Source organism: Neovison vison, chromosome 11, assembly GCF_020171115.1.
Source record: "Neovison vison isolate M4711 chromosome 11, ASM_NN_V1, whole genome shotgun sequence".
Classification (NCBI taxonomy): Eukaryota; Metazoa; Chordata; class Mammalia; order Carnivora; family Mustelidae; genus Neogale; species Neogale vison.
In genome coordinates this window covers 150740715-150768510 of record NC_058101.1, presented here as the reverse complement: position 1 = coordinate 150768510, position 27796 = coordinate 150740715, and the positions used below count along the sequence as shown (strand labels likewise).

Sequence of the window (27796 nt, the reverse complement as noted above, 5' to 3'; positions counted from 1 at the left end):
GTTTGGTCCATTTAAGTTTTCAAAGGGACTGGCACTAAATGTTCATAACATTTCCTTTTAATGTCATCTTTTTTATTCTTAGTTAATCTTTTATTGATGCTTTCTCTCATGTGTCTTGATCAGCATTGCCTACAGTTTATCATTTGTGTTAGTCTTTTAAAAGAACCAACTTTTGGGGCCCCTAGGTGTCTCAATGGGTTGAATGTTTGACTCTTATACTTAGCTCAGGTCATGATCTCAGGGTGGCAAGATCGAGTCTTGCGTGGGGCTCGCACTCAGCCCAGAGTCTGCTGTTCTTTCTCCCACCCCTTCTGCTCCACTGTGTTCTCTCTCTCTATCTAAAATAAAATCTTTAAGAAAAAAAAAAAAAAAAAAGAACCAACTTTGGCTTGGTCAATCCTCCCCATTCAAAATTTCTGTATCCCATTTCATTAATTTCAGGACTTTATTATTTTCTTTTTTCCTCTTGATGTGTGTTCTGGTGTACCTCAGACTTTTTTTAATAAACTTTTCCTTGAACATTAATTTTAAGTTTCTTTTAATCTCAGCATCTCCTCTATTCTACTTTTCCCATTCTACTTTTCTACAGGTGGAGCATGTAGCTCATTTCTTTTAGCCTTTCCTCTTTTTCTAATGTAAGTATTTAAGATGACCAATTTTCTCTTCAAACACTGCCTCGGCTCTACACCTCAACTCCTGAGATTTAAACATTTCATTATAAAATAGCTTTAAAATATTTTCTATGTCTATTTCAACCTAATTTTTATTATAATGTTTTTTGGTTTTTTTTTTTGTAAGTAGCCTCAACACCCAACATGAAGCTTGAATTCATGACATCAAGATCAAGAGCTGTGAACTCTACTGACTGAGCCAGCCAGACATCCCTATAATTGACTCATGAGCTCTTGGAAGTGAATTTCTATTTTTTTCCCCAATAATTTTTAAAAACTCAGTGTTACTTTACATTCCTTCAGTGAAATGCACACCTCATGTGTATAGTTTGATGAGTGTCCCCAAATGTGTACTTCTCTGTACAAGTCCACAGCTCTCACCATACAGACCGTTTCCGTGACAGCAGGAACTTGTCTTACAGCCTCTCCATCAAACCCTGTGCTTCCCCTGCACACCTTGAGGCTGCAGCTGTCCTGATCTCTGGTATCATAGAGTAGCTTTTCCTCTCCTGAAATGTAATAGAAATGGAACCATACCATATGTGCTCTTTTGTGTGTAGCTTTTCTTCAGTATAGTGTTTTTGAGTATTTTTTTATGTTGTTGCTTTTCTTTCTTTTTTTTTTTTTTTTTTTGGTTGTTGATTTCTTTCTTCTTCTTCAACCTCATCCTCCTCCCCTTCTTCTCTTTCTTCTTTTGAATAGTTCATCGTCCATTGCATGAACTTACACAACAATTTACCCATTCCTCTGTTGATGGATATTTGGGCTAGTTCCAGTTTGGGGCAATTATGATGAAAGCTGCTATGAATGTTTTTGTACAAGTCTTTTTGTGGGATATGTTTTTATCTCACTTGGGTAAATACCTAGGGGTGGAAGTGTTGAGTCATAGGGTAAGTGCATGTTTACCTTTACAAGAGACTGCCAAACTGGTTGTCCAAAGAAGTTCTACCACTCACACTCCACTATTGCTATTTCAGTCTCTTCAACTTTAATGATTCTGTGAGTAAAATATGGTATCCTAGTTGTTTTTTATAATCAGTTTTACTGATGTATAATTTATATGCAAAAAAATAACATTTTAAGTGTATGATTTCTCAAGTTTTGACAGATGTACACACCTGTGTAATCACTACCCATAATCAAGACATAGAACAATTCCCTGGTCTTTTCTAGTCCCCCCACTTCTGCCCCAGTAACCACTAATCTTATTTCTATCATTTTTCATTTGTTTTGCCTGTTCTGAAATTTCATATAAATGGAATCATACACTATGTACTCTTTTTTTGCATGGCTTCTTTCATTTAGCATAATTATTTTAAGATTCACTCATTTTTTTGTGTCCAACATTAACATTTGCCTTTTCATTGCTGAGTGACATTCTATTGTATGGATGTACCAAACTTATTTATCCATTGTCCTGATGATGGACATTTGGATTCCTTTACTTTTTGCCTATCGTGAATAAATGTATTTTCTTATATATGTTTTATTTCTTTTTTTTTAAAGATTTTTTAAAAAATTTATTTGACAGAGAGAGATCACAAGTAGGCAGAGAGAGATTTTGTTCTGTTCCATTTGTCTGTTCATCTTTGTGCCAATACCATACTTTCTTGAATACCAAATCTTCAAGTAATCACTGAAATCAGACTATGTAAGTCCTTCAAATTGGTTCTTTTCTCAAGAATTTTTTTTTTTGCTATTCTATACCATTTATATTCCTATATACATTTTATTTTATTTTATTAAGATTTTATTTATTTATTTATTTGAGATGGGGGGAAAGTGTATGCAAGTAAGGGAAGGGGCAGAGGGGAAGGGAGAGAGTCCCATGGATCACCAATACATGGTTAACTCAAAGTAATAAAAGCATATATCCTTGACTCTTTTCGGCTCTTAGGGAAAAGTATTAAATCTTTTATCATTAAGTATGATGTTAACTGCAGGTTGTTTGTTTATTTGTTTCTTTGTCTTAGGATATTTTTTTTATCAGATTGAGGAAGGGCCATTCTATTCTTACTATGGTATGAGGTTTGTTTGTTTGTTTGTTTTAAATAAATGAATTTTGGATTTTTTCCAATGCTTTTCCTGCATCTATAGAGATAAATATATTGGCTTATTTTCCATTAACATGGTGAGTTATCTTAATTTTGAGAGTCAAACAACTTTGTCTTCTTGAGATAAAACATTCATGATATATTACCCTTTTTTTATATATATATTACCCTTTTTATATATTGTTGGATTCAATTTGGTAAAATTTAAGAAATTCTCCTTCTATATTCTAAAGATATTGATCTGCAGTTTTTTTTCTTAAAATGTTTTCTTTTCCTGTAATATGCGTTAGGTTTTGTTATCAAGGTGTTGCTGGATTCATAGAAAGAGTTAGCAAATGTTTCCTCCTCTTCTATTTTCCAGAAGAGTTTGTGCAGAATTTGTATTATTGTTTTCTTTAAATGTTTGGCAGAATTCATCATTTGGCCCAGCTGAGTTAGTGTTTTCTTTGTGGGAATTTTTTTTTTTTAACTTAAATTGTGTTTATTTAATAAAGTTGTTCACATTTATTATAATCAGTTTCTCCTTGAGTGAGCTGTAGTAGTTTAGGTGTTTCAAGAGATTTGTTTATTTCATCTAAGATATCATTGGCTTGAGTTAGTTTAAAATTGTTCGCAATATGTCCTTATTATTATTGTAATGTCTTTAGGATCTATAGTGATGGCCCCACTGTTGTTGCTGATATTAGTAACTTGTGTCTTCTCTTAGTTCTGATCCATATGACTAGAGGCTTATCCATTTCTTGATCTTCTCAAAGAACCAGTTTTTTTGTTTGTTTGTTTTATAAACAAAAAACACAGTTTTTTCTTTTTTTTTTTATCTTTATTATCTCTTTTCTTCTGTTTACTTAATTTTCTTTTCTTTTTCTAGTTTCTTAAGGTCAAAGTTTAGGTCCCTGAATTGAGAGCTTTCTTCTTTTCTTTTCTTTTTTTAAGTAGGCTCCATGCCCAGTGTGGAGTCCAACACAGGGCCTGACATGACGACTCTGAGATGAAGACCTGAGCTGATATCAAGAGTTGAACATTTAAGGGATTGAGCCACCTAGGCACCCAGAGAGCTTTCTTCTTTTCTAATATAAGTATTTAATGATACAGATTTCCCTAAAACACTGCTTTAATTATGTCCCACAAATTCTGTTATATTATGTTTTCATTTTCATGAAAGTTCAAAATATTTTCTAATTTCTCTTGTGATATTTTTCTTTGACTCCTGGACAATTAAAAGTGTTTTGTTTAGTTTCCATTTATTTGGAGACTTAGATACCCTTCTGTGTTCATTTCTATTTTAATCCCATGTGGTCAGAGAATAGACTCTGAGTGGTTTCAATTATTTTGACTTTGTTGATACTTGTTTTATGGGCTACAGTATGCTCTGTCTTGGTACATCTTTTATCTGCCTTTGAAAAGAATGGATTTTCACCTGTTGCTGGGTGCAATGGTCTCTTATTATTAGGTCAAATTAGTTGATAGTATTGTTCAAATTTTCTATATCCTTACTGCTTTTCTGTTTATTTTCCTATCAATTATTGAGAAAGGCTTTGTCACTGTGTGTCTAAAATCAGTTCATAGCTGACGCATAAACCCTGTGATTTTTGCCTTACACATTCAAGTCACCATTCAAGGAAACTCTGTGCACAACTTCCACCTGCCCAGTGCCCTGTTTCATACCCAATTCCAGCTGTCTGACTTCTACTACTTCCAGCCAGTGAGACCACTACTCTCTGTTTGGGCCCCACTTCTCTGTAAGGTGACTTGGAAAGTGTTCTTGGGCAGGAAGCTAAAATGAATCTGGAGCTCACCTCTTTTTCTTTTCTTTTCTTTCTTTCTTTCTCTCTCTCTTTTTTTTTTTTTTTTTTTTTTTTTTTTTTTACAAAGTACAATATGTGGCAGTTACTTACAGCTCAGGAACTATTCATTGAATGAGTGAACAACTTCAGTAGGATCTCCACACTACCTGTTACGTTTTTAAAAATGTTTCCATGTCTGGTAGAAGGAGCTCTAGGAAGCTGAAATAAGGACAATGATGGATGATAGGGACCAAGCAAATTTCAGGTTGTAAACTTAGGAATCAGCCTTGTCTAGGGCATTTAGAAGTTCTTGGAGGTCAGAAGAAGGAACCATTGGACTACAAATCCAAAATCATCACGTGGAGATTCTCTCTTTCTAAGTCAAGAGCTCAGCTTTATCACAAGGGAGAATGTCAGAAGCAACAGAGCTGACTTAGGGCAGTTGGGCTCAAATATTTTTATCACATTTCCTTTAGTGAAAAATTTTTTTGAATTTTTGAAAATGTCCCAATATATGTAAATATATTTATTTGTAAATTATTTTTTATGTTTTATTCTTGGCTAATGTCTCAAGGCATAATTGCACTGAGAGCGCTGTTTATTATTAAAGATAGTGAATATAAATTCATTTTCAGATTATATTCTTAGTCATTCCAAACTTCCTGGCTGACTTCATGTCAGATCGGATTACACGGAAACACAGTGTGACTTAGAATAGATGAAACACAAAGAGTAGACATTTTAATATTTAATAGTTTTTTCCTCACCCCAGAAGATTTAGTTGGGTGCCCATTTTGGACAACTTAGGCTTAGGGAAAAGGCCATAGGGAGGCTGGTGGCCTGGCTGAGGATGGGCACCTGGCCTCCTTAGCAAGCCTCCACCTTTCTCAGCAGAAAGCATGCGCCCATCTCTAATTCCTGCACTGCTCTTCCTAATCTCTAGATGTGTTTAGTGACAAGGCAGCCAGTCCAGAGAGGCCTGGCAGCCCTGAGTTCTTGGGCCTTGTTACAGCTTCGTCAATAGCTTGCTCTGGGTCCTTGAACAACTCCGTTTCTGCGGATCTCAGCTTTCTTAACTGCAAAGCACAGGCCCAGCTAAATTTCTAATTCTACCATTCTGAAAGCAGTAGCTCCCTATAGCTGGCTCCTGTAAATTCTGTGTTCAAATCCACATAACGTCTGCATGGCCTTGAGTGAATGATTTGACCTTTCTGAGCCTTGTTTTCTGATGTATAAAATGAAAAATACTTTTGATTTGTGAGACTTAGATGAGATGTTATACATAAATTAAAACAAACAAACAAACCCATAGTTCACTTTCTGTATCTCTTACACCTGTGGTTCTCAAATTTTATTTGGGGCATCGGATCTCCCTGGGGATTTCTTCCCATCATCCCTCATATGCCACCCCATCTGCGATTCTGAAGCGGGGGTGGGGGCCAGCAGTCTGCACTTTGGTGGCCTTCTGTGTGATGGCCCTTTCTAAGAGTGCTGCCCGAAACTTTGTGCATCTCCTACCACATCAAAACAGAGCCTTGCACTTTGAAGTGTTCAAGAGAAAACAGAGGGACTGCATAGGTGATGGCAAGGGAAGCAAACAAACAAACTGTGCTTCTGCAGGTCAAGCCATCCCCTGGGAGGCTGCACACGGAGTGGCCTGCCTGTGTGTCCCACTCGTCCCTCCCCAGCCCAGCCCAGCCCAGCCCTGCTGGAAAGCATGGCAGGGTCAGACGGTGTTTGTCAGCTCCCTGCTCACCTCGCCTCCGGCTCTGTTTTGACAGGTGTGTCTGAAGCTGGCACAGCACACATTGCCAGGGGAGAGGAGCCAGAGGAAAGTCTGGAAGCTCGGCTCAGGGCCATGTCCTACCCCAGCTGGAGGGGCAGTGAGGTGGCTCTCACTGAGGAACGGTGGGCAGGCCTGAGGGGTTTAGACCTATCCCAGTCCTGTGGCCTCCAGGAAGCCCCTTAGAAGGAAACCCAGGGGCCTTCCAGGCTTTGGAAATCCAGCGAGGATTAAAACAACTGATGGCGAAGGCCAGGTTTCTAACCCGGTGACTGAAACCTCGTAGGCTATCACCTCTCAGTCTGGCTTCAGACTTTAACGCCTTAGCCCTGGCGAGTTCTAGGAAAGGAGCCAAGCAGGGCAGGAGGAACAATACTCAGAATTGCAGGGTAGAGGAATCGGGCACATTCTAGGAGCCTCCCTGATGGAGTCAAGACTGGGCCCCTCTCTTTGTTTCCTAGCAGAGAACCCAAAAGCCAGAGAGGGCCTCTGGCAGCCTGCGGTCACTCAGGAGGTGCTCAACAGCAAAGGAGCCCAAGAAGTAGAGCTGTAGCCCAACAGGAGAGGTGAGAATTGGGGGGCCAGGACCCAAGAGACCTGAGTTCCGGTCCCAGCTGGTGACAAACTCCTCACCTCTCGCAGCCTTGGCTTTCTGTCCCGGAACGAAGAGAGGCTGGGCTGGGTGAGGCGCCAGCTCACTCTTGGGTCTAACGATGCAGAGAATGTGGGAGTGGGTTTTGCAGGGGCTGGAGTTCTGGCCCATCGCCTGCAGAGGACGGTGGGGAGTGCCACCGCCATTCAGAGGCTCTGGCTCTATGTAATGACCCTCGTGATAATGGCTGCTAATAGCATGGTCACCACTGCCATGTACTACGGACTGGATTGTGTCTACACAAAATCCATACACTGAAGCCCTAACCCCCAGTATGACCGTATTTGTAGACAGGCTGCTAGGGGGTAACTGACTTAAATGAGACCATAAAGGTGGGGCCCTAATCTGTTAGGGCTGTTGCCTTATAAGAGGAAAAGGGGACTCTCTCTCACTCTCTTTGTCTCCTCCCAGACACCTCTCTCCCCATGCCCGACCCCGAAACCGGGTGAGGACACAGCAAGCCAGGAAGAGCTGGCATCTTGCCCTTGGACTTCCTAACCTCCAGAGCCCTGAGAAAATTAATTTGTATTGGTTAAGCCACCTGGCCTGTGGTACTTTTTTATGGCAGTCTGAGCTGACTAATGTACCAGGCAATTCACCAAGTGCATTGTTAAAAAGAAAACCATGGATCCCAAATGGTAGTGCTTGGGCCAGGTCAGGTCATGAAACCTGGGCTTAATACCTAACCTAACTGCAGTTTCGTTTCATTTCTTCCTTCCTTTCTTTCTTTTTTTAAGATTTTATGTAATTTTTTATTTGACAGAGACAGATCTCAAGTAGGCAGAGAGGCAGGCAGAGAGAGAGGGGGAAGCAGGCTCCCCCCTGAGCAGAGAGCCTGATGCGGGGCTCGATCTGTGGCTCAATCCCAGGACCCTGAGATCATGACCTGAGCTGAAGGCAGAGGCTCAACCCACTGAGCCACTCAGGCGCCCCCTTACTGCAGTTTCAATCTCCTCCAGAAATGTTAAGTCTCAACCTGTCAGTGGGGAATTTTCTGATAATCCCCAATGAGGTCATCTGCGGACAGGGGCCTTCTCCCGTCCCTCACGGAAGATGAGGTAACCTGCATAGTAAAACCCTTTGGCCTTCCCACCATGGGAAGGTGATTTTGCCTGAAATAATTCTTTCTTTTCTTTTGCTTATAATCTTTTGCCCCACACTCCTTCCTATAAAAACTCCCCATTTGATACAACCCCTCTTGATGCCCCTCTCTTTGCCAGATGGGGTGCTGCCTGATTCTTGAATCATTTAATTAAGCCAATTAGATTTTCAAATTTAGTCAACTGAATTGTGTGTGTGTGTTTGTGTGTTTGTTTGTTTTTTTACAGTATCCTCTTACTTAACCCTCTCACTGACCTCAGGCAGTTGATACAATTATAACCCTCATTTTAGGGGAAGGGAACAGAAGCACAAAGAAACTGTGCTTCTCGCCCAAGGCTGAGTTTCAATAGAGGTACATCTAAAAACTCATTATCTTTGTGACTTTGGGAAGTTAATCTCTCCAGACCTCAGTTTCCCCATCTGTAAAGTGGGAATAATAATGTTCATACGGACATAATAGCTACATTATAACCTGTGGAGAGGATCAGATGTGTTCTTATATGTAAAGTCCTTAGAATGGTCTTCTGTTGCATAGTAAATCCTCCACGGGTGTCTGCTCTGACTCTTGTCGATATGAGTCTCTTATTCTGTTATTGCCAACCACAAAGTTCATGGCCAGCTTTGCTCAGAGTCAGTCTGGCTCTTGTGCCTCTAATTTTACCACATGACTCCCTCCCTGTGCGGTCTTAGACTCTTAGCCCAGTGGATCTGGGTAGAACCTCCCCCGTTACTGACCATTCCCCACCCCCCCAACCCCGGCATTAGCAATTCGATTGCTCTCCTAGGGCTGGGAATTAGAATTTGAAGGATAGTCCTTTGGTGGAGAGCAATAGCCCAGTTAAACTGTGCGTTATGCAAATGAAAGAGGCTGGCAGAAGAAAGAAGACAAAGGGGAGCAGAGGGGAGGGGTCAGTGGCCAGGGAGACAAAGTAAGAGAGACAGGTCACCCTCTGCAGTGAAGACGAAACATGGGATGCTGGCAGCTTCCCATGGGTAGCAAGCCTGATGCCAGGCTGGTTTTGCCCTAATTCAGGCCTGATTCAGCCCCGATTTTGCCTGCTGTGCCCATATCATAAATCCCTTCTCCTTTACGACCTTGCTAGGGTTGAGAGTACTTCCGTGACCAGGGAAAAGTGCAGGTGTGGACCTGGGGAGGGGATGCTGTGTGACAGCACAGGTGGGCTCCGGGTGCCTGCCTTACCCTTGCCTGTAAATCAAACTGACCCCCCTCTGTAAAGTTGCTCCCACCGGTGATGGTAAGAAAAGAAGCTACGAGGCAAATGGATCCGAGAGATTAACTTTATTGCAAGCACCCTCCAGCGAGATTCCACGACTGACAGAAAGGGGGGGGCGGATAGTGAGTCCCGGAAGTCGCACTGGGAGGGAGTTGGCGAGGTCCTTTTATCAGGTTGAGGTTGGGCATAGCCTTGTGCCCACTGGGTATGTGGTGATCGGAGGGTATGGGGTGGGGGAGGTCCGTGATGGCCAGTTTCCAATTTGGAAGCTCCTGGGCGGAGAGTTTCAGTCTCCTGACGGTGACGTGGAGGCCGCAGTGAGGGTGGCGGGATAGTCCGCCATTTTGGAGAGGGTTGGTGGGAAGATCCGCCATTTTGGAGCCCCGGTTTCCCAGCCGGCCCATTACTCTCCAAACCACATGGCCAAGGATGCTGGTGGCAACTGTTCAGGACATGTGTTTTTCTTACGTGTTTGCTTCTGTGTTCTCGAATCGCTCGGTTTTTGATCCTTGCAGTCTAGTCTCTCATTCTGGATCCCAATTCATCTCCTGGAATTGATTGCAGATCTAACTGGGATTTTGATTCCAGGACATTGTCTTGCCCCCAGGCTTGGACTCCTCCAGCTCCCTGGGCCCCTGGCTTATGCTGGGGAGCATGGTTACCGCCATCCATGCTGTCAACCCCACCCTGGACAGTGATTGGCTGGAATTTCCCGGAGGCGTTCTTGGGGACCCAGCCTGTAAAATGATACCACTGGATCATCTCCGCTGTTCTCCTTCAAGGCCCACCATCTCTGTGCCATGGGTGATGCCTTCCCTGGCCTACTCAGCTTCACCTGTTACACTTGCCCCCAGGGCCCTGTCCTCTCCCACCCTTGGCCTGCCTCACATGCTGCTTGAGGTGGAGAGCTATCTGTTCACTATGAGCCCCCCTCCCCTCCTAGAGGTGAGACCCACAGCACAAGGCCTCGGTGCTAAACATTATTTTTAGGTGTGCTTGTGAGGATGTTTCCAGAAGAGATTCGCATTCAAGTAAGTTGATTGAGTAAAGATCACTTTCACTAAAGCGGGTTGGTATCATCCCATCCTTGAGGGTGAGAGAGAAGAACAAAAAGGTGAAGAAAGGGAGAATTTTATCTCTGCTTGACTGTGTGAGCTAGGACGTGGTTCTTCCGCTGCCTTGGACTGGAATTTACACTACAGACTCTCCTGGTTCCCTGGTCTTTGGACTCAGACTAGAACTACACCACTGATGTTCCCGAGTCTATAGCCTGCAGACAGAAGATCATGGAACTAGAAGCTCACCATCCTCCTTCCGGCCAATAGTAGCCCAACACTTAGGTCATGACGCCTAGGTCCCTCACCTCACTTCATTCCATCACGTGGGCATTTTACCATCTCGGATCCCTATAAGAAGAAGGGTGAGTACAGTATAATGGGATATTTTGAGAGAGAGAAAAAGAGACCACATTCTTAGAATTTTATTATAGCATATTATTATAATTGTTCTATTTATTATTGTTGTTGTGAACCTCTTAACTATGCCTAATTTATAAATTAAACTTTATCATAGGTATGTATATTTGGGGAAAAAAAGCAAAATATATATAGGGTCTAGGACTATCTGTGGTTTTAGGCACCCACGCAGGTCTGGGAACATATCCTTCACAGATAGCAGGGGACTACTGGCTAGTCTATTAGTTTTGTTTCTCTGGAGAAAATACAAAAATACAAAAACGCAAAATACAAAAGCAAAACAGGGCATAGGACTTACACGAGGCCGTGTTTCACTAGCAAATGAATACATTGTGTTACTTACCACAGACAATTGTGCCTCCCCCAAATTTATCTATTGAAGCCCTAACCTCCAGTGTGGAGGTACTAGGAGATGGAGCTTTTAGAAAGTGTCTGGGTCTTGAGGGTGGAGCCCTCATGAATGGAATTAATGACTCTGGAGAGCTCCCTCGCCCTTCCTTCCCTGTGAGGGCTCAGTGAGCATGTGACCAGCTATGAGCCAGGAAGCAGGGCCTCACCAGACTCTAAGCTTGCCAGTACCTTGATCATGAACTTTTAGCCTCCAGAACCATGAGAAATAGATGTCTGTTGTTTGTAAGTCAGCAGTCTGTGTTTTTTTGTGGTAGCAGCCTAGATGGACTTAGACTTATGCTTTCCAAGCCAGCCCCCGAGGGCCGAGCTCCCCTCACACACTCCAGCCTCCTGGGGCAGGCATGGCTGATTCTTGGGGTACCCCGTTGTCTTCTGTTTCCTGGGGTTCCTGGAGAGCCAGGCCTTTGGGGGTCTAGCCTGGTCTCTTCCTCCTTTTCTCTTTTATCTGCCAGTCTTAGACAGGAGAGGGAAGCCTCGGGAAGGTATCCCTCAGATGTCCAGGACCCATTTTGGCCTGGTCCACTTCAGCCCACTGGGCTCCTGCTCATTGTGGGTAATTCCCCCACATCCTCTTGGCCCTTGGCCCCAACGGGACAATCGTGAGCTCCTGGTAGAACTCAGTATTTCTAGATGGAGGGGCAGAGGGGGAGACCCAAACTCCACACTGAGTATCTGGGGGACCCCCTCGTCCACTGGTTCTCTTTCCAGGGCAGGTGAGGCAGAGCTCCTGAAGGCATTAATGCCCCTTTGGGGGCAGAAAGGACCAGAAGACACCTCCCTTCTGGAAAGAGATCTTTACTGAGTCAGTAATACTATGTCTCATCATATCATAGGTAGACAGGATTACACGGCAGTGGGGGCAGGCGGGAGTGCAAGCCAGTTGCACACCTATGACGAGAAGGAAGGTGGCATTGTGAGGCTTTTGGAAGGAAGGAAGGAGCTGGAGTCTGAGTCAGGGCCGGGGAGGAGACAGCTCCATGCCCTCAGCCCAGGAGTGGCAGGAATCTGTCAAACCCAAAGGAGGGCAGCTTGACAACCAGTTTAGCCTGGGGACCAGGCTGGGGGGATGTCCCAGAGCTCCCTTCTGCGCCTGTGCACAGGAAGGGGGTGAGAGGTGATGTCAAAGTGAGTCCCCAGTGGACATTCAGGCCCTTCTGTCTTCGAGTCCAGTCCTGCTGCTCAAGCAGAGAGGCCTCGGCTGTTCTGAGTCATGTTCAGGGGAGATCAGAGGGTGGCTGTGGGCAGGAGAGCCAGGTGCAGGAGGGGAGAGCTGCCAGGGTTGACCCTCCGTCAGCCACCACAGAGGGGAATGGAGCAGGCCAGCCTGGCTCAGAGCAAGGGAGCCAGCCCCACACACAGCCCAATGACCCCAGCCTCTTCACACTTGCTCCTGCCCCCCACCCCCACCTTTCTTCAGGGTCCCAGCTGCAGGGCACCACTCTGGGAGAATGTCCCAGGGCCTAGATAGTCTTCCCATGCAGATGAGACTCCTACTTGCATTCTTCTGGGATGCTCCTGGGAGAAGGAGGGCAAGGATGATGTGGAAGAACTTTCTGGAGACATGAAAAAATTGTGCAACTCCTGGGAGGACGGTGCCCAGAGCCTGAGGACAGCAGCACAGGTGGGGGGACCCTCTGGTCTGTGTAAGGCAGGGGCAGCCCCTGGGACTCTGTTCCCATGCTTAGGAGGAGAGTGTTTGGGTGGCCAAATCCCTCTTGTCCCTAGAGTTTGTACTACATATTCTGCAAAGGTTTTCCTGAGTCTTTCCAACCGCTGGGAGCCACAGGGAACTGCTAGCTAGATTGGTTCTGAAGATGCTGGAAAACTGAGTCGGTCAGCAATTCAGAAATAGGTTCAAGACCTTCTTCCCAAGGTAGTCACCTCCCTGGCAGGCTCAGTCACAGGACAGGGGATGTGTCCTCCCACCCTCTCCTCCTGCCCAGCCTGGGAAACCTGGTTGGCTCCCCTGGCCAGCAGAGAAAGGTGTGTGTGTGTAGGTGTGTGTGTGTGTGCGTGTGCGTGTGTGTTAGGGGCTGCTTTGTATGGTACAGTCAGTACTGGGGAAGTCATAGGTGCAGGGGCAGGCCGGTGGGGGGAAGCCCCTTTGGGATCAAATTACCACCACTATCTGTAGGTGTGGCTTTCTGGGCTGCTTGCTCTGCCCTGGGGCCCTTCCTGCCATTCTGCATAGCAGTGTCTGGGACTGGGGCTTTTAGTAGAGGCTCTGGCTTCCTGGTGGGCCTGGGGGCCCCGGGAGTCCTGGGGGCCCCTGGATCCCTGGTTCACCCTTAAGCCCCATGGGCCCCCGCTGGCCCGGCGATCCTGTCTTCCCAGCAATCCCTGGTTTTCCCTGAGGCCCGGGGGGTCCTGGAGACCCTGGGGATCCCTCTGACCCTGGGGGCCCCACATCCCCCTTGGGGCCTGGCTGTCCTCTTGGGCCTCCATTTCCAAAGCTTCCCTTTGAGCCTTTGAGGCCTGGGAAACCTCGAAGGCCAACTGGACCCCTTTCTCCCACAGGTCCTTTGTCTCCAGGCTGTCCCTGAGGACCCTGGGGTCCTGGTGGGCCCAAGCTGCCAGGGTCTCCTTTGGGTCCTCTGCTGCCAATGGGTCCTTTCATGCCCATGTCTCCTTTGAGTCCTCTTGGTCCTGGAGGGCCAGGGGCACCTAGGGTCAGAGAAAAGAGGGGAGAAGTCAGTACACGAGGGCAGTCACGAGGCTTTCTCATGATGTAGGTGTGGTGCACGGGTCATAGCGACGAGCCTGAGAGTGGGCCAGAAACCAAGGCCAGGTCAGCCAGCTGCAGGCTCTGAGAGCTCTGGCTGATTCCATGACTTCTCTATGTCTGCCACAGCACCTGCGAAAAGGGACAGGAAGACTCCCCTGCAGGCAAGCAGGGATTCAGAAACAAGGTGTGTAAGCCTGAGACCTGGTGCACAGTGAGAATTCATTGCTCTGACTTCAGGGCTCAGGATGGGAACTGAGAGACCTGGACAGGTCTGGGAAATGGCCAAGACTGTCCAGGACTGTCTGTCCAGGTCTGGAGGCCAGCCCTGGCCGTCTATACCTTCTCAAGGTCTTGGATACAAGCCCCTACCCCACGGACATCAAACCCTAGGCAGAGTCCATGATGGTCAGGGGACCAGAGATGCAGTCTGGTGACATGGGTCAGAAAACCAAATACCGAGGTGTGAGAGGCAGACCCCTCCCAGAATGAGTGCATGGGTGCAACAGCCCATTAAAAGGATGGCTCCTCCAGGAGGCCCACCCTGACCACCCCAGCCTGTTCCCTGAGTTCCCGAGATACTACTTGCTGAATCTTCTAGGTGATGTGTAGAAAAAGAAGTCACAATACAGAGGAGTCAAGATGGCAGAGAAGTAGCAGGCTGAGCTGACATCAGGTAGCAGGAGATCAGCTAGATAGTTTATCAAACCATTCTGAACACCTACAAATCCAACAGGAGATCAAAGAGAAGAAGAGCAGCAATTCTAGAAACAGAAAATCGACCACTTTCTGAAAGGTAGGACCTGTGGAGATGTGAATCCAAAGTGACGGGAAGATAGACCGTGGGGGGAGGGGCCGGCTCCCGGCAAGCGGTGGAGCAGTGGAGCACAAAATCAGGACTTTTAAAAGTCTGCTCCACTGAGGGACGTCGCTCCAGAGGCTAAGTGGGGGTGGAACCCACACAGGGTCACAAAAAGATCAGGGGTGTCTGAGTGTCGCAGACCTTGTAGGTATGAGAGCAGGGAAGCTGGCTACAGAGATGGAGCCGAGGAGTGAGCTCTCAGGGATACCTTAAACTGTGATCCGTGGCACAGTCAGGCCTCTGCTTTTTGAGCAGGGAACCCACAAGATCCAGGGAGACCCACACTGGAAGCTCAGGGATCTGCTGGGTTTGGAGACTCCAGGCAGGGCTGTATGCCAGAGACAGAGATGCTCGGTCACAGGCTGGGTGAACTCAGAGTGCAGTCGGAGGCCAGGGAGATGGGAGTGATTGAGTGCTTCTCTCTGAGGGCACACTGAGGAGTGGGACCCCTAGCTCTTGATTCTTCCAGGCCGGAGATAGGGAGGCCATCATTTTCATTCCTGTCCTCTAGAACTCTACTGAAAGCCTTCAGGGAACAAAAGCTCCCAAAAGCGAACTCGAGCAGGTTACTTAGCCGAGCCCCTGGCAAGGGTGGTGCAATTCCGCATGGGGCAAAGACACTTGAGAATCACTACAACAGGCCCTTCCCCCAGAATATCAGCAAGAAATCCAGCCAAGACCAAGTTAACTTATCAGGGAGAACAGTGGAATTCCAGAGGAGGAGAAAGCAAAGCATGGAATTCATGGCTTTCTCCCCATGATTTTTTAGTCTTACAAAGTTAATTAATTTTTTTAATTTTATTTTTTCTTATTCTAATTTTTTCTAACTTTTACTCTTTCCTCTTTTAACTTTTTGTAACTAGTTTATCTTAACAATACCTTTCATAAAAAAATGTTTTTGAACCTTCATTTTTTTTTTTTTTAAAGAATTTATTTATCTATTTGACAGAGAGAGAACACAAGTAGGCAGTGAGGCAGGCAGAGAGAGAGAGGAGGAAGCAGGCTCCCCACTGAGCAGAGAGCCCGATGCGGGACTCGATCCCAGGACTCCGGGATCACGACCCGAGCCGAAGTCAGTGGCTTAACCCTCTGAGCCACTCAGGCACCCTGAACCTTCATTATTATAGTCATATTTTATCCTTCATTGTATCTAACTTTATTTTTTGTATACACATAGGGTTTTTTCTTCTAAAAAATTTTTGGATACAACTTCTTCTAATTGATCAAAATATACCTTAAATCTAGCACAGGGCTTTGTTCTAGTCTCCAGCCTGAGCAAATTGTCTCCACTTTCTTTTTCTTTCTCTTCCCAACCAACTTCTCTTATCAACTCCTTTCTTATAATTTTTCTTAAGTTTTCATCTTTATAGTCATATTCCATCCCTTCATTGTGTTTACCCTTATTTTGTGTGTGTGTGTGTGTGTGTGTGTGTGTATATATATATATATATATATATATATATAAGTTTTTCTTTCTTTAAAGTTTTGGGAGGTAGTTTCTTCTAAGAGACCAAAGTACTTCCAAAATTAAGTGGGATGACTCTGTTCTATGCACCAGTCTAATATATATATTTTCTTTTTTCTACAAAAAATTTTTTTTAACTTCTTTTTACCCCTTTTCTTCCCCCCACGATTGGGGTCTCTTCTGATTTGGTTAACACATATTTTCCAGGGGTCTTTGCCACCCTTTTAGTATTTTATTCTCTCCTTCATATATTCTTATATGGATAAAATGACAAGGGGGAACCCCCCCCCCCAAAAAAAAGAACAAGAGGAAGTACCAAAGGCTAGGGACCTAATCAATGCAGACATTGGTAATATGTCAGATCTACAGTTCAGAATGATGATTCTCAAGGTGCTAGCTGGGCTTGAAAAAGGCATGGAAGATACTACAGAAACCCAGTCTGGAAAAATAAAAGCCCTTTCGGGAGAAATAAAAGAAGTAAAATCTAACTGAGCTGAAATAAAAAAAAGGTATTAATGAGATGCAATAAAAAATGGAGGCTCTTACTGCTAGGATAAATGAGGCAGAAGAAAGAATTAGTGATATAGAAGACCAAATGACAGAGAATAAAGAAGTTGAGCAAAAGAGAGACAAACAGCTACTGGACCATGAGGGGAGAATTCAAGAGATGAGGGATACCATAAGATGAAATGACATTAGAATAATTGGGGTTCCAGAAGAAGAGGAAAGAGAGAGGGGAGCAGAAGGTATATTGGAGAGAATTATTGTAGAGAATTTCCCTAATATGGCAAAGGGAACAAGCATCAAAATCCAGGAGGTGCAGAGAACCCCCCCCAAAATCAACAAGAATAGGTCCACACCCCATCACCTAATAGTAAAATTTACAAGTCTTAGCGATAAAGAGAAAATCCTGAAAGCAGCCCGGGACAAAAAGTCTGTAACATACAATGGTAAAAATAATAGATTGGCAGCAGACTTAACCATAGAAACCTGGCAGGCTAGAAAGAACTGGCATGATATATTCAGAGCACTAAATGAGAAAAACATGCAGCCAAGAATACTATATCTAGCTAGGCTGTCATTGAAAATAAAAGAAGAGATAAAAAGCTTCCAGGGCAAACAAAAACTAAAAGAATTTGTGAACACCAAACCAGCTCTACAGGAAATATTAAAGGGGTCCTCTAAGCAAAGAGAAAGCCTAAAAGTAGTAGACCAGAAAGGAACAGAGACAATATACAGTAATAGTCACCCTACAGGCAATACAATGGCATGGATTTCATATCTCTCAATAGTTACCCTGAATGTAAATGGGTAAATGTTCCAATCAAAAGACACTGGGTTTCAGAATGTATAAAAAAATCAAAATACATCAATATGCTGTCTACAAGAAACACATTTTAGACCCAAAGACATCTCCAGATTTAAAGTGAGGAGTGGAAAACAATTTACCATGCTAAATCAAAAGAAAGCTGGGGTGGCAATCCTTATATCAGATCAATTAGATTTTAAGCCAAAGACTATAATAAGAGATGAGGAAGAAGGTCATACTCAAAAGGTCTGTCCAACAAGAAGATTTAACAATTTTAAAATCTATGCCCTTTACATGGAAGCAGCCAACTATATAAACCAATTAATAACAAAATCAAAGAAACACATCAAAAATAATACAATAATAGTAGGGAACTTTAACACCCCCCATCACTGAAAAGGACAGATCATCCAAGCAAAAGATCAACAAGGAAATAAAGGCCTCAAGTGGTGGTCCATATACACTATGGAGTATTATGCCTCCATCAGAAAGGATGAATACCCAACTTTTGTAGCAACATGGACGGGACTGGAAGAGATTATGCTGAGTGAAATAAGTCAAGCAGAGAGAGTCAATTATCATATGGTTTCACTTATTTGTGGAAATAAAGGCCTCAAGTGACACACTAAACCAGATGGACATCACAGATATATTCAAAACATCCCATCCCAAAGCAACGGAATACACATTCTTCTCTGGTGCACATGGAACATTCTCTAGAATAGATCACATCCTGGGTCATAAATGAGGTCTCAACTGGTACCAAAAGACTGGGATCATTCCCTGCATATTTTCAGACCACAATGTTCTGAAGCTAGAACTCAATCATAAGAGGAAATTTGGAAAGAACCCAAATACATGGAAACTAACCAGCATCCCTCTCAGATGTGGAGAAAGGGGAACCCTCTTCCACTGTTGGTGGGAATGCAAGTTGGTGCAGCCTCTTTGGAGAACAGTGTGGAGATTCCTCAAGAAATTAAAAATAGAGCTTCCCTATGACCCTGCAATTGCACTCCTGGGTATTTACCCCAAAGATACAGATGTCGTGAAAAGAAGGGCCATCTGTACCCCAGTGTTTATAGCAGCAATGGCCACGGTCGCCAAACTATGGAAAGAACCAAGATGCCCTTCAACGGACGAATGGATAAGGAAGATGTGGTCCATATACACTATGGAGTATTATGCCTCCATCAGAAAGGATGAATACACAACTTTTGTAGCAACATGGACGGGACTGGAAGAGATTATGCTGAGTGAAATAAGTCAAGCAGAGAGAGTCAATTGTCATATGGTTTCACTTATTTGTGGAGCATAACAAATAGCATGGAGGACAAGGGGTGTTAGGGAGGAGAAGGGAGTTGGGGTAAATTGGAAGGGGAGGTGAACCACGAGAGACTATGGACTCTGAAAAACAATCTGAGGGGTTTGAAGTGGTGGGGGGGGTGGGAGGTTGGGGTACCAGGTGGTGGGTATTATAGAGGGCACGGATTGCATGGAGCACTGAGTGTGGTGAAAAAATAATGAATACTGTTTTTCTGAAAATAAATAAATTGAAAAAAAAAAGAATGAATGGGTCAACCAGGAAATTAAAGAAGAATTGAAAAAATTCATGGAAACAAATGATAATGAAAACACAATGTTTCAAAATCTGTAGGACACAGCAAAGGCAGTCCTGAGAGGAAAACATATAGTGATACGAGCCTTTCTCAAGAAACAAGAAAGGTCTCAAATATACAACCTAACCCTACACCTAAAGGAGCTGGAGAAAGAACAACAAAGAAAGCCTAAACCCAGCAGGAGAAGAGAAATAATAAAGATTAGAGCAGAAATCAATGAAATAGAAACAAAAAAACCCCAATAGAACAAATCAATGAAACCAGGAGCTGGTTCTTTGAAAGAATTAGTACGGCTGATAAACCCCTGGCAGACTTATCAAAACGAAAAGAGAAAGGACCCATATAAATAAAGTCATGAATCAAAGAGGAGTCTGGAATCAAACCAACACCAAAGAAATACAAACAGTTATAAGAACATATTATGAGCAATTATATGCAAGCAAATTTGACAATCTGGAAGAAATGGATGCATTCCTAGAGACATATAAACTACCACAACTGAACCAGGAAGAAATAGAAAACCTCAACAGACCCATAACCAGTAAGGAGATTGAAACAGTCATCAAAAATCTCCCAACAAACAAGAACCCAGGGCCAGATGGCTTCCCAGGGGTATTCTACCAAACATTTAAAGAGGAATTAATTCCTATTCTCCTGAAACTGTTCCAAAAAATAGAAATGGAAGGAAAACTTCTAAACCCATTTTATGAGGCCAGCATTACCTTGATCCCAAAACAAAACAAAGATCCCATCAAAAAAGAGAATTACAGACCAATATCCTTGATGAACACAGACGCAAAAATTCTCACCAAAATACTAGCCAAGAGGATCCAACAGTACATTAAAAGGATTATTCACCATGATCAAGCGAGATTTATTCCAGGGCTGCAAGTTTGGTTCAACATCCGCAAATCAATCAATGTGATACAATACATTAATAAAAGAAAGAACAAGAACTGTATGATACTCTCAATAGATGCTAAAAAAGCATGTGACAAAGTACAGCATCCTTTCTTGATCAAAACTCTTCAAAGTGTAGAGATAGAGAATAAGTACCTCAATATCATCAAAGCCATCTATGAAAAACGCACAGCGAATATCATTCTCAATGGAGAAAAACTAAGAGCTTTTCCACTAAGGTCAGAAACACGGCAGGGATATCCACTAGTACCACTGCTATTTAACATAGTACTAGAAGTCCTAGCCTCAGCAGTCAGACAACAATAAGAAATTAAAGGCGTCCAAATCAGCAAAGAAGAAGTCAAACTATCACTCTTTGCAGATGATATGATACTTTATGTGGAAACCCCAAAAGACTCCACTCCAAATCTGCTAGAACTTGTACAGGAATTCAGTAAAGGGCCAGGATATAAAATCAATGCACAGAAATCAGTTGCATTCCTCTACACCAACAACAAGACAGAAGAAAGAGAAATTAAGGAGCCAATCCTTAATTGCAAATCCCATTTGCAATTGCACCAAAACCATAAGATACCTAGGAATAAACCTAACCAAAGAGGCAAAGAATTTGTACTCAGAAAACTATAAAGTACTTATGAAAGAAATTGAGGAAGACACAAAGAAATGGAAAAATGTTCCATGTTCATGGACTAGAAGAACAAATATTGTGAAAATGTCTATGCTACCTAAAGCAATCTGCATGTTTAATGGAACCCCTATCAAAATCCCATCCATTTTTTTCAAAGAAATGGAACAAATAATCCTAAAATTTATATGGAACCAGAAAAGACCTCAAATAGAGGAATGTTTAAAAAGAAAGCCAAAGTTGGTGGCATCACAATTCCAGACTTCAAGCTCTATTACAAAGCTGTCGCCATCAAGACAGTATGGTACTGGCACAAAACCAGATACATAGGCCAATGGAACATAATAGAAAACCCAGAAATAGAACCTAAACTCTATGGTCAACTAATCTTTGACAAAGCAGGATAGAATGTCCCATGGAAAAAAGACAGTCTCTTCAACAAATGGTGTCGCGAAAATTGGACAGCCACATGCAGAAAAATGAAACTGGACCATTTCCTTACACCACACATGAAAATAGACTCAAAATGGATGAAGGACCTCAATGTGAGGAAGAAATCCATCAAAATCCTTGAGGGGAACACAGGCAGCAACCTCTTTGACCTCAGACACAGCGACTTCTTCCTAGGGACATCGCCAAAGGCAAAGGAAGTAAGGACAGAAATGAACTATTGGGACTTCATCAAGATCAAAAGCTTTTGCACAGCAAAGGAAACAGTTAACAAAACCAAAAGACAACTGACAGAATGGGAGAAGATATTTTCAAACAACATATCAGAAAAAGGGCTACTATCCAAAATTTATAAAGAACTTATCAAACTCAACACCAAAAGAACAAATAATCCAATCAAGAAATGGGCAGAGGGGGTGCCTGGGTGGCTCAGTGGGTTGAGCTGCTGCCTTCGGCTCAGGTCATGATCTCAAGGTCCTGGGATCGAGTCCCGCATCAGGCTCTCTGCTCAGCAGGGAGCCTGTTTCCCTCTCTCTCTCGGCCTGCTTCTCTGTCTACTTGTGGTCTCTCTCTGTCAAATAAATAAATAAAATCTTAAAAAAAAAAAAGAAATGGGCAGAGGACATGAACAGACATCTCTGCAAAGAAGACATCCAGATGGCCAACAGACACAAGAAAAAATGCTCCACATCACTCGGCATCAGTGAAATACAAATCAAAACCACAATGAGATACCACCTCACACCAGTCAGAATGGCTAAAATTAACAAATCAGGAAATGACAGATGCTGGTGAAAATGTGGAGAAAGGGGAACCCTCCTACACTGTTGGTGGGAGTGCAAGCTGGTGCAACCACTCTGGAAAACAGCATGGAGGTTCCTCAAAAAGTTGAAAATAGAGCTACCCTACGACCCAGCATTCGCACTACTGGGTATTTACCCTAAAGATACAAATGTAGTGATCCAAAGGGGCACATGCACCCCAATGTTTATAGCAGCAATGTCCAGAATAGCCAAACTATGGAAAGAACCGAGATGTCCATCAACAGATGAATGGATAAAGAAGAGGTGGTATATATATACAATGGGATACTAAGCAGTCATCAAAAGAAATGAAATCTTGCCATTTGCAATGACGTGGATGGGACTAGAGGGTATTATGCTTAGTGAAATAAGTCAGTCAGAAAAAGACAATTATCATATGATGTCCCTGATGTGAGGAAGTTGAGAGGCAATGTGAGGGGCTTGGGGGGTAGGAAAATAATAAATGAAACAACATGAGATCGGGAGGGAGACAAACCATGAGACTCTTAATCTCACAAACTGAGGGTTGCCGTGGGGAGGGGGATAGGGAGACGGTGGTTGGCCTATGGATATTGGGGAAGGTATGTGCTATGGTGAGTGCTGTGAAGTATGCAAACCTGGCGATTCACAGACCTGTATCCTTGGGACTAATGATACCTTATATTAATTTAAAAAATTAAAAATTAAAATAAAAAAAAATGTGCAGTACAGTGAAAGCAAACCCTTGGTGCCTATCTGGTGAACTCAACTAGACTGTGGAACCCCAGCAAGAGAGTGAGGGCCACAGCTCACATCTCCCGCCCTGGGCATGGAGCCTGGCACATGGCAGGGAAAGCTCCCCCCCACAGTTGAGGGCTCCCTGCTCCCACATGGCTCTGGCGCAGCGCCTGGGGGAGATGTCGAGATGAAGATGTGGTCTGTCCATAAAGAGCCCAGGTTAGCTCCCAAGCCAAGGGTCAGAGGACCGTAATATCCCTCTGAAAAGGTGGGTCTGAAAGTCACCACCTCCCAGAGTTGTACCAACCCTGAGGATACAAAGCACAGTCTGGCCACGACTCTGCCCAAGGCCTCTCTCAATGCCTGGAGCATGGAGGAAAGAGGATCCTCCGGCCTCATGAAGACCATACAACAAAGGCCCAGCAAAGACCCGGCTTTCTTCAATGGTCTCTGCAAAGGACGCTGGGTAGGGGCGGTGGGAGCAGTGGGCCCCAGGGCTGGCCTGAGGGCTGAATTCTCATGCCCGGACTCAGCTCTCCCTGAGAATGCAGCAGCTACATCAGTCCTCTTGCGAAAGACTTCCAGCATTTTCGAGCCAGGTGGGAGCCAGTCCAATTCCATTTTACAGAGGAGGCAATGAAAAAGCCCAGAGAGGTGAAACAGCATTCTCAGGGGCCCCTGAGCGGAAACCAGAACCCAGGTGGTCCTCTCAGGGAGGAGGGATCCTGCAGCTGGGGGCCCTGCCCGTGGCCATGACCCAGGTCTGTGGCGCCAGGGCCTCCTCCCCAGCTGATGAAGACACCGTGGCTGTGAATCCTGGCCGATGCTACCTGCTGCCCAAGCTCCCCGCCGCCAACTCCCTTTGCGTCTGCTTCCCTGACGGTTTCTGGGGAACAGAGTGTCAGTGACACCACCCTCTTTCAGATCTAAACTGGGATCTAAACTGGAAACTGGAGCCTAGACAAAGTCAGCCCCGTGAAGGCCAATAAAAACCTTCCAGCCATTCTCTGCCCCCGCCTGCCCATGCCCACTTTCCCCCACACAGGCGATGTGCCCTGTGTGGGCTTGGCTCACGTGGCCTGCCAGCTGCACAGGCCGGGATTCTGTCACCCCGCCGGCAGGGACCGCGGTGAGGCTGGCTGGCTCTGGAGGGGGCACCTGGCCTGGAAGCAGCCCAGAGGCAGGTTTGTAGAGGCCCTCCTCCTCCGCCCAGCCCCTCTCCCTGTCCTGCAGCCCGTAGCGAGGCAGCCTGAACCACCTGGGACAGGGAGGGGCCCATGTTGGGGACACCCCTCCCACTGCCTGACAGGACTTGCTAGGAGCTGGCAAAATCATGGTGCTGGTCAGTCTTCACCCCGGTTCTGGACCCAGCATGTGAGCCTGCTGAGGTTGGAAGAGCAGAGCACTTAGGAGGTGGAGAGGCCCCTGGAGACTGGGTGGGCGGCTGGGAGTCAGAGGACCCTGGAGTTACGATGGGCAAGTTCTGCCCACTCGGGAGCTCAGCTCTCATCTAGAAAATTGAGAGTCACCCATGACAGTTCCGAAGGGCCCCTGGGGCTCTGCCACGACCCCTTTTCCTGCCTCTGTCCCTATTCCCCGGCCTGCTTCTTTGGGATCAGCGTCTGCTTGCTCTGGGAACACAGCTTCCTGGTTCCTCACCTGCTTGACTTCCAGCCATGGCTGTGCCTTCCACTCTTGTTCCTGGATGGAGGGCTCCACACTCCCTGTTTCCAGCCATAAGCCAGGAAAAGCACGAGCAGCCTCCTCTCAACAAGGTCACCCTGCTTAGAGCAGTCTCCAGGTCCAGCAGGAGCCCCCTCACTCTCTCCTGGGACCCCATCCTCGCCTCCCCCACTGTCTTCATCGGGTGCCCCTCCTCTCTTGCTCAAGGTTGGGAGCAGCTGGCTGCGAAGGCTTCTCAGGGTCTCTATGCCAGTTGTAAGGGAGAGAAGGGTAAAGGCCCTCGCTTCTGCCCATCCCCACCAACCCCCGCAGCCTCCTCTTCCGGGGGGAGCTCCTGGCGCCTTCCCTGGATGGAGCAGGTTGGGCACCCAACGATCCTGGAGAGAAGGTGTGTTGTGTGCCCACCTCGCTGCCCCAGGAGGCGGCATCCCCCAGCCTGAGTGGAAGGAGGTCTTCAGGGGAAAGAGCCACCTCCCTCTCCACACTCCCAGTGGTGGCTGCACCCACTGACCCTGTCTCTGAGAACACAGAAGGATGCCGCAGACAGTCCCCTTGAGGACATCAGGCGGGGTGGCCTCATCTGGGACAACTTCCCAGGCCTCCCTCGCTGCCCTCATCAGGGCCAGTGGATGGAGCCAGCCCTGTGTCGGTGTGCCTATGATACCCAGCCCCGGCTCACTCTAACATGTCCGTGACCTGCCTTCTCTTGGAAAAGGGAAGGGCCATGCGAGGAGCGAACGTGTGTCTGCCAAGCCTCTCCCGTGTCAGCACTACACACTGAGCTTGCTGTCCCATTCTAGAGATGAGGAACAGGGGTGCAGAGGCTGACTGCTTGCCTAAAGTCATCAGCAGGAAGGGGGTAAAGATAGGATTCAAAGCCAGACCTGAAACCCTGAAACCCATGCTCCCTCCCCCGACCCTGCTGCCTCTGGTCTTCATCACACTGTGGCTGGGGGCTCCTGGCCCTTTCCTCAGCCTCCAGTTCCCCCTGGCCTCCCCCTGTTGGGGCCTCCTGCCTGGTGCTGCCCAGAGGAGAGGGAGGGTCCCCACAGAGTGGGGAAGGGGAACCTGAAGGTGAGCCGAGCCCCTGCAGGTCCCTCCTGGGCCAGCCATGAATCATGCAGTCAGCGGGGAGAGCCGGCGGCCCTGGGTCTAGCCGGGAGGAAGTAAACAACCATAGCTTGGTGGTGAGCTTAGGAGCCAGGAATGTGGACAGAGGCTGACCGAGGCACTCTGCAGGACAGGGTGCCCCTGACACAGCCCATAATCAGATCCTAGTATGAGTAGGGCTAAGGGCAGAGGAGTGGGGAGCTGGATCCTGCTCTGGGCAGTGGAGGGACATTTAAAGCAAAGGAGGAAACCGAGGAGCAGTGGCTGAGGTGCAGAGTTGGGGGGAGAGGCATGGGGCACCCTGGAGTTCTGGGGAGGCCCATAATTACCCAGGAAGCCAGAGACTATAATTAGGGCCATCCCAGCCCATTAGGATAGAGCCACAACTGACTGCATGTCTGGGACGAGTAGGTGGTCTGCTCCTGGTCTGCACCGGGAACCCAGAGGAGAAGGAGGGGTGTGTGTGTGTGAGAGAGAGAGAGAGAGAGAGAGAGAGTGTGTGTGTGTGTGTGCGCATGCGTGTGCACAGAAGCAGCAAGTCTGTCAGCACTCAACATGGCCCACCCATGGGTGGGGTAGCGCGTGGGCAGGAAGGGCCCACAGTACCTCTCACGGTCCAAAGCCGCAGGCCAGCCTACAAGGACAGAAAGAAGTAGAAACGGGAAGGGCGCCTCTTGGAAGGCTGGTGCCATGGAAGGAGCACTGGCCTCGCCTTTGGGGGACCTGGGTTTGGGCCCCAGGTCTGATATTAACAAATCAGATGACTGGGTAAGTGTCTGTCCCTCCTTGCACCTCAGGCTTCCCTCCATTCAGTGAATATGTTAGCTTGGGTCAGGGGCCGTCGATGTTGGCTGCTGTCACCTGAGGAACACGGGAAAAATGACCAATGACAATGGACTTCTACTTCGGTGACACAGTAGATGGCAGCAGACCGAACTTCTCCCATGGAGAACAATCTGAATCATCAGATCATCAGATCAAGTAGCAAGACATCCTTCTGATGTCTTTGGAGAGAGACCAAAGGCCAAAATCACAGGGAGAAGGGAGACCCCTGACAGCCTGGCCCTCTTGGCCGCGTTGCTTCTCAAGGCATTTGTTGATTAGTGATTCATGTGGGCAGAGCCCCTGAGAAGGCAGACAGAAGGCTGCAGCTGTCAGGCTGAGAAGCTAAGCTGGGTTTTCAACAGCCTCTTCAAGGCTGGAGTTCAGGACTGCCAAGATTCAGGAGGAAAGGAGGCTGTGTGTGCAATTGCCATAAAGAATTGAGAAGGGGCAGAGAATTCAAACAACGTTCAGCTTCATTCAGTGGTGCTGGGGAGACAATAAATAGAGTTTAAGACCAATAAGGTGGTAGGGACCTAGTAAACAGTCCTCCAGGACCATGCATAGTAAGCACGAGTGTGTCAGAAATAGGTCAAGTGTCAGAGCAGCAGGGTGGCACAGTTGGTTAGGTGTCTGACTTGATTTCAGCTCAGGCCCTGATCTCAGGGTGGTGACACTGAGCCCCGTGTTGGGCTCTGTGCTGGGTGTGGAGCCTGCTTAAGATTCGCTCCCTCTGCCCCTCTGCACTTGAGTGCATGCATTCTCTCTCTCTCTCTCTAAAAAAAGAAAAAAAAAGGCCAAGTGTCACCTTCCTTGCCCCCCCTTAGCTTCTAGCCTTGTTTATGCTTTCATTATGCATTCACTGAGCAAATGTTTCCTGAGTGCCTTCCAAGGGCAGGCATTCTGCTGGGTTTTTGGTCATTGAGACAAGGAGCCCATCAATAAGCAAATTAGATTCAGAATTATCCTGAAATTGGGACACATTTTTACAGTTTACAAAAACTTGTTCATACCCATTGCTGGCAATGATACTCATGGCTACCCCACAGCATATAAGTAAGGCAGGTATTAATGTTCCTATTTGTAGATGAGGGAAACTGTATTGAAAGTAGCCAAGAGCCTTGTCCAACGTCACTCATCTAATAAGCAATGATGGTTTCCTGTCTTCAGTTCCCTAGCGACAGTCCCAGTACACTGTCTATCACAGACACAGAAATCATCCTACAGAATAGGAAGAGGGAACAATCTTATGGGAGGGACAAAGACTACGGAAGTATCACAGGCTTTCTGTTGAGCAAATGGAGCTAAAAGGGTCTCAAAGACAAGCTGGTCTTATCCTTTCCCTTACAGATGAAGAACAAAAACAAACAACAGAGGCTTGGGAAGATGAAGTGATTCTGTCTACAGACTCAGAGCAAACTTAAAAGTCAGACTCCTCTCCCACATCATTTAAGAGTCCAGCCCTTCAGTCCGCACTCAGCACCTCCCCGCTGGCTGTGGTCCCTGCTGTCCCACCCCCTGTATT

At 45.9% G+C, this 27796-nt stretch overlaps 1 protein-coding gene across 2 annotated transcripts in view; it reads right to left on the bottom strand.

Annotated features, from left to right (window-relative positions):
- Positions 1-11948: 11948 nt before the first annotated feature.
- The window catches only part of SCARA3 (scavenger receptor class A member 3), a 53606-nt gene continuing 37758 nt past the window's right edge, over positions 11949-27796 (bottom strand). For both annotated transcript variants that reach the window (XM_044225000.1, XM_044224999.1), the window contains one exon: positions 11949-13830. In XM_044225000.1, coding sequence (XP_044080935.1) covers positions 13379-13830 — 452 coding nt within the window. In that variant the 3' untranslated portion in view covers positions 11949-13378. The remainder of the gene's footprint in view (positions 13831-27796) is intronic.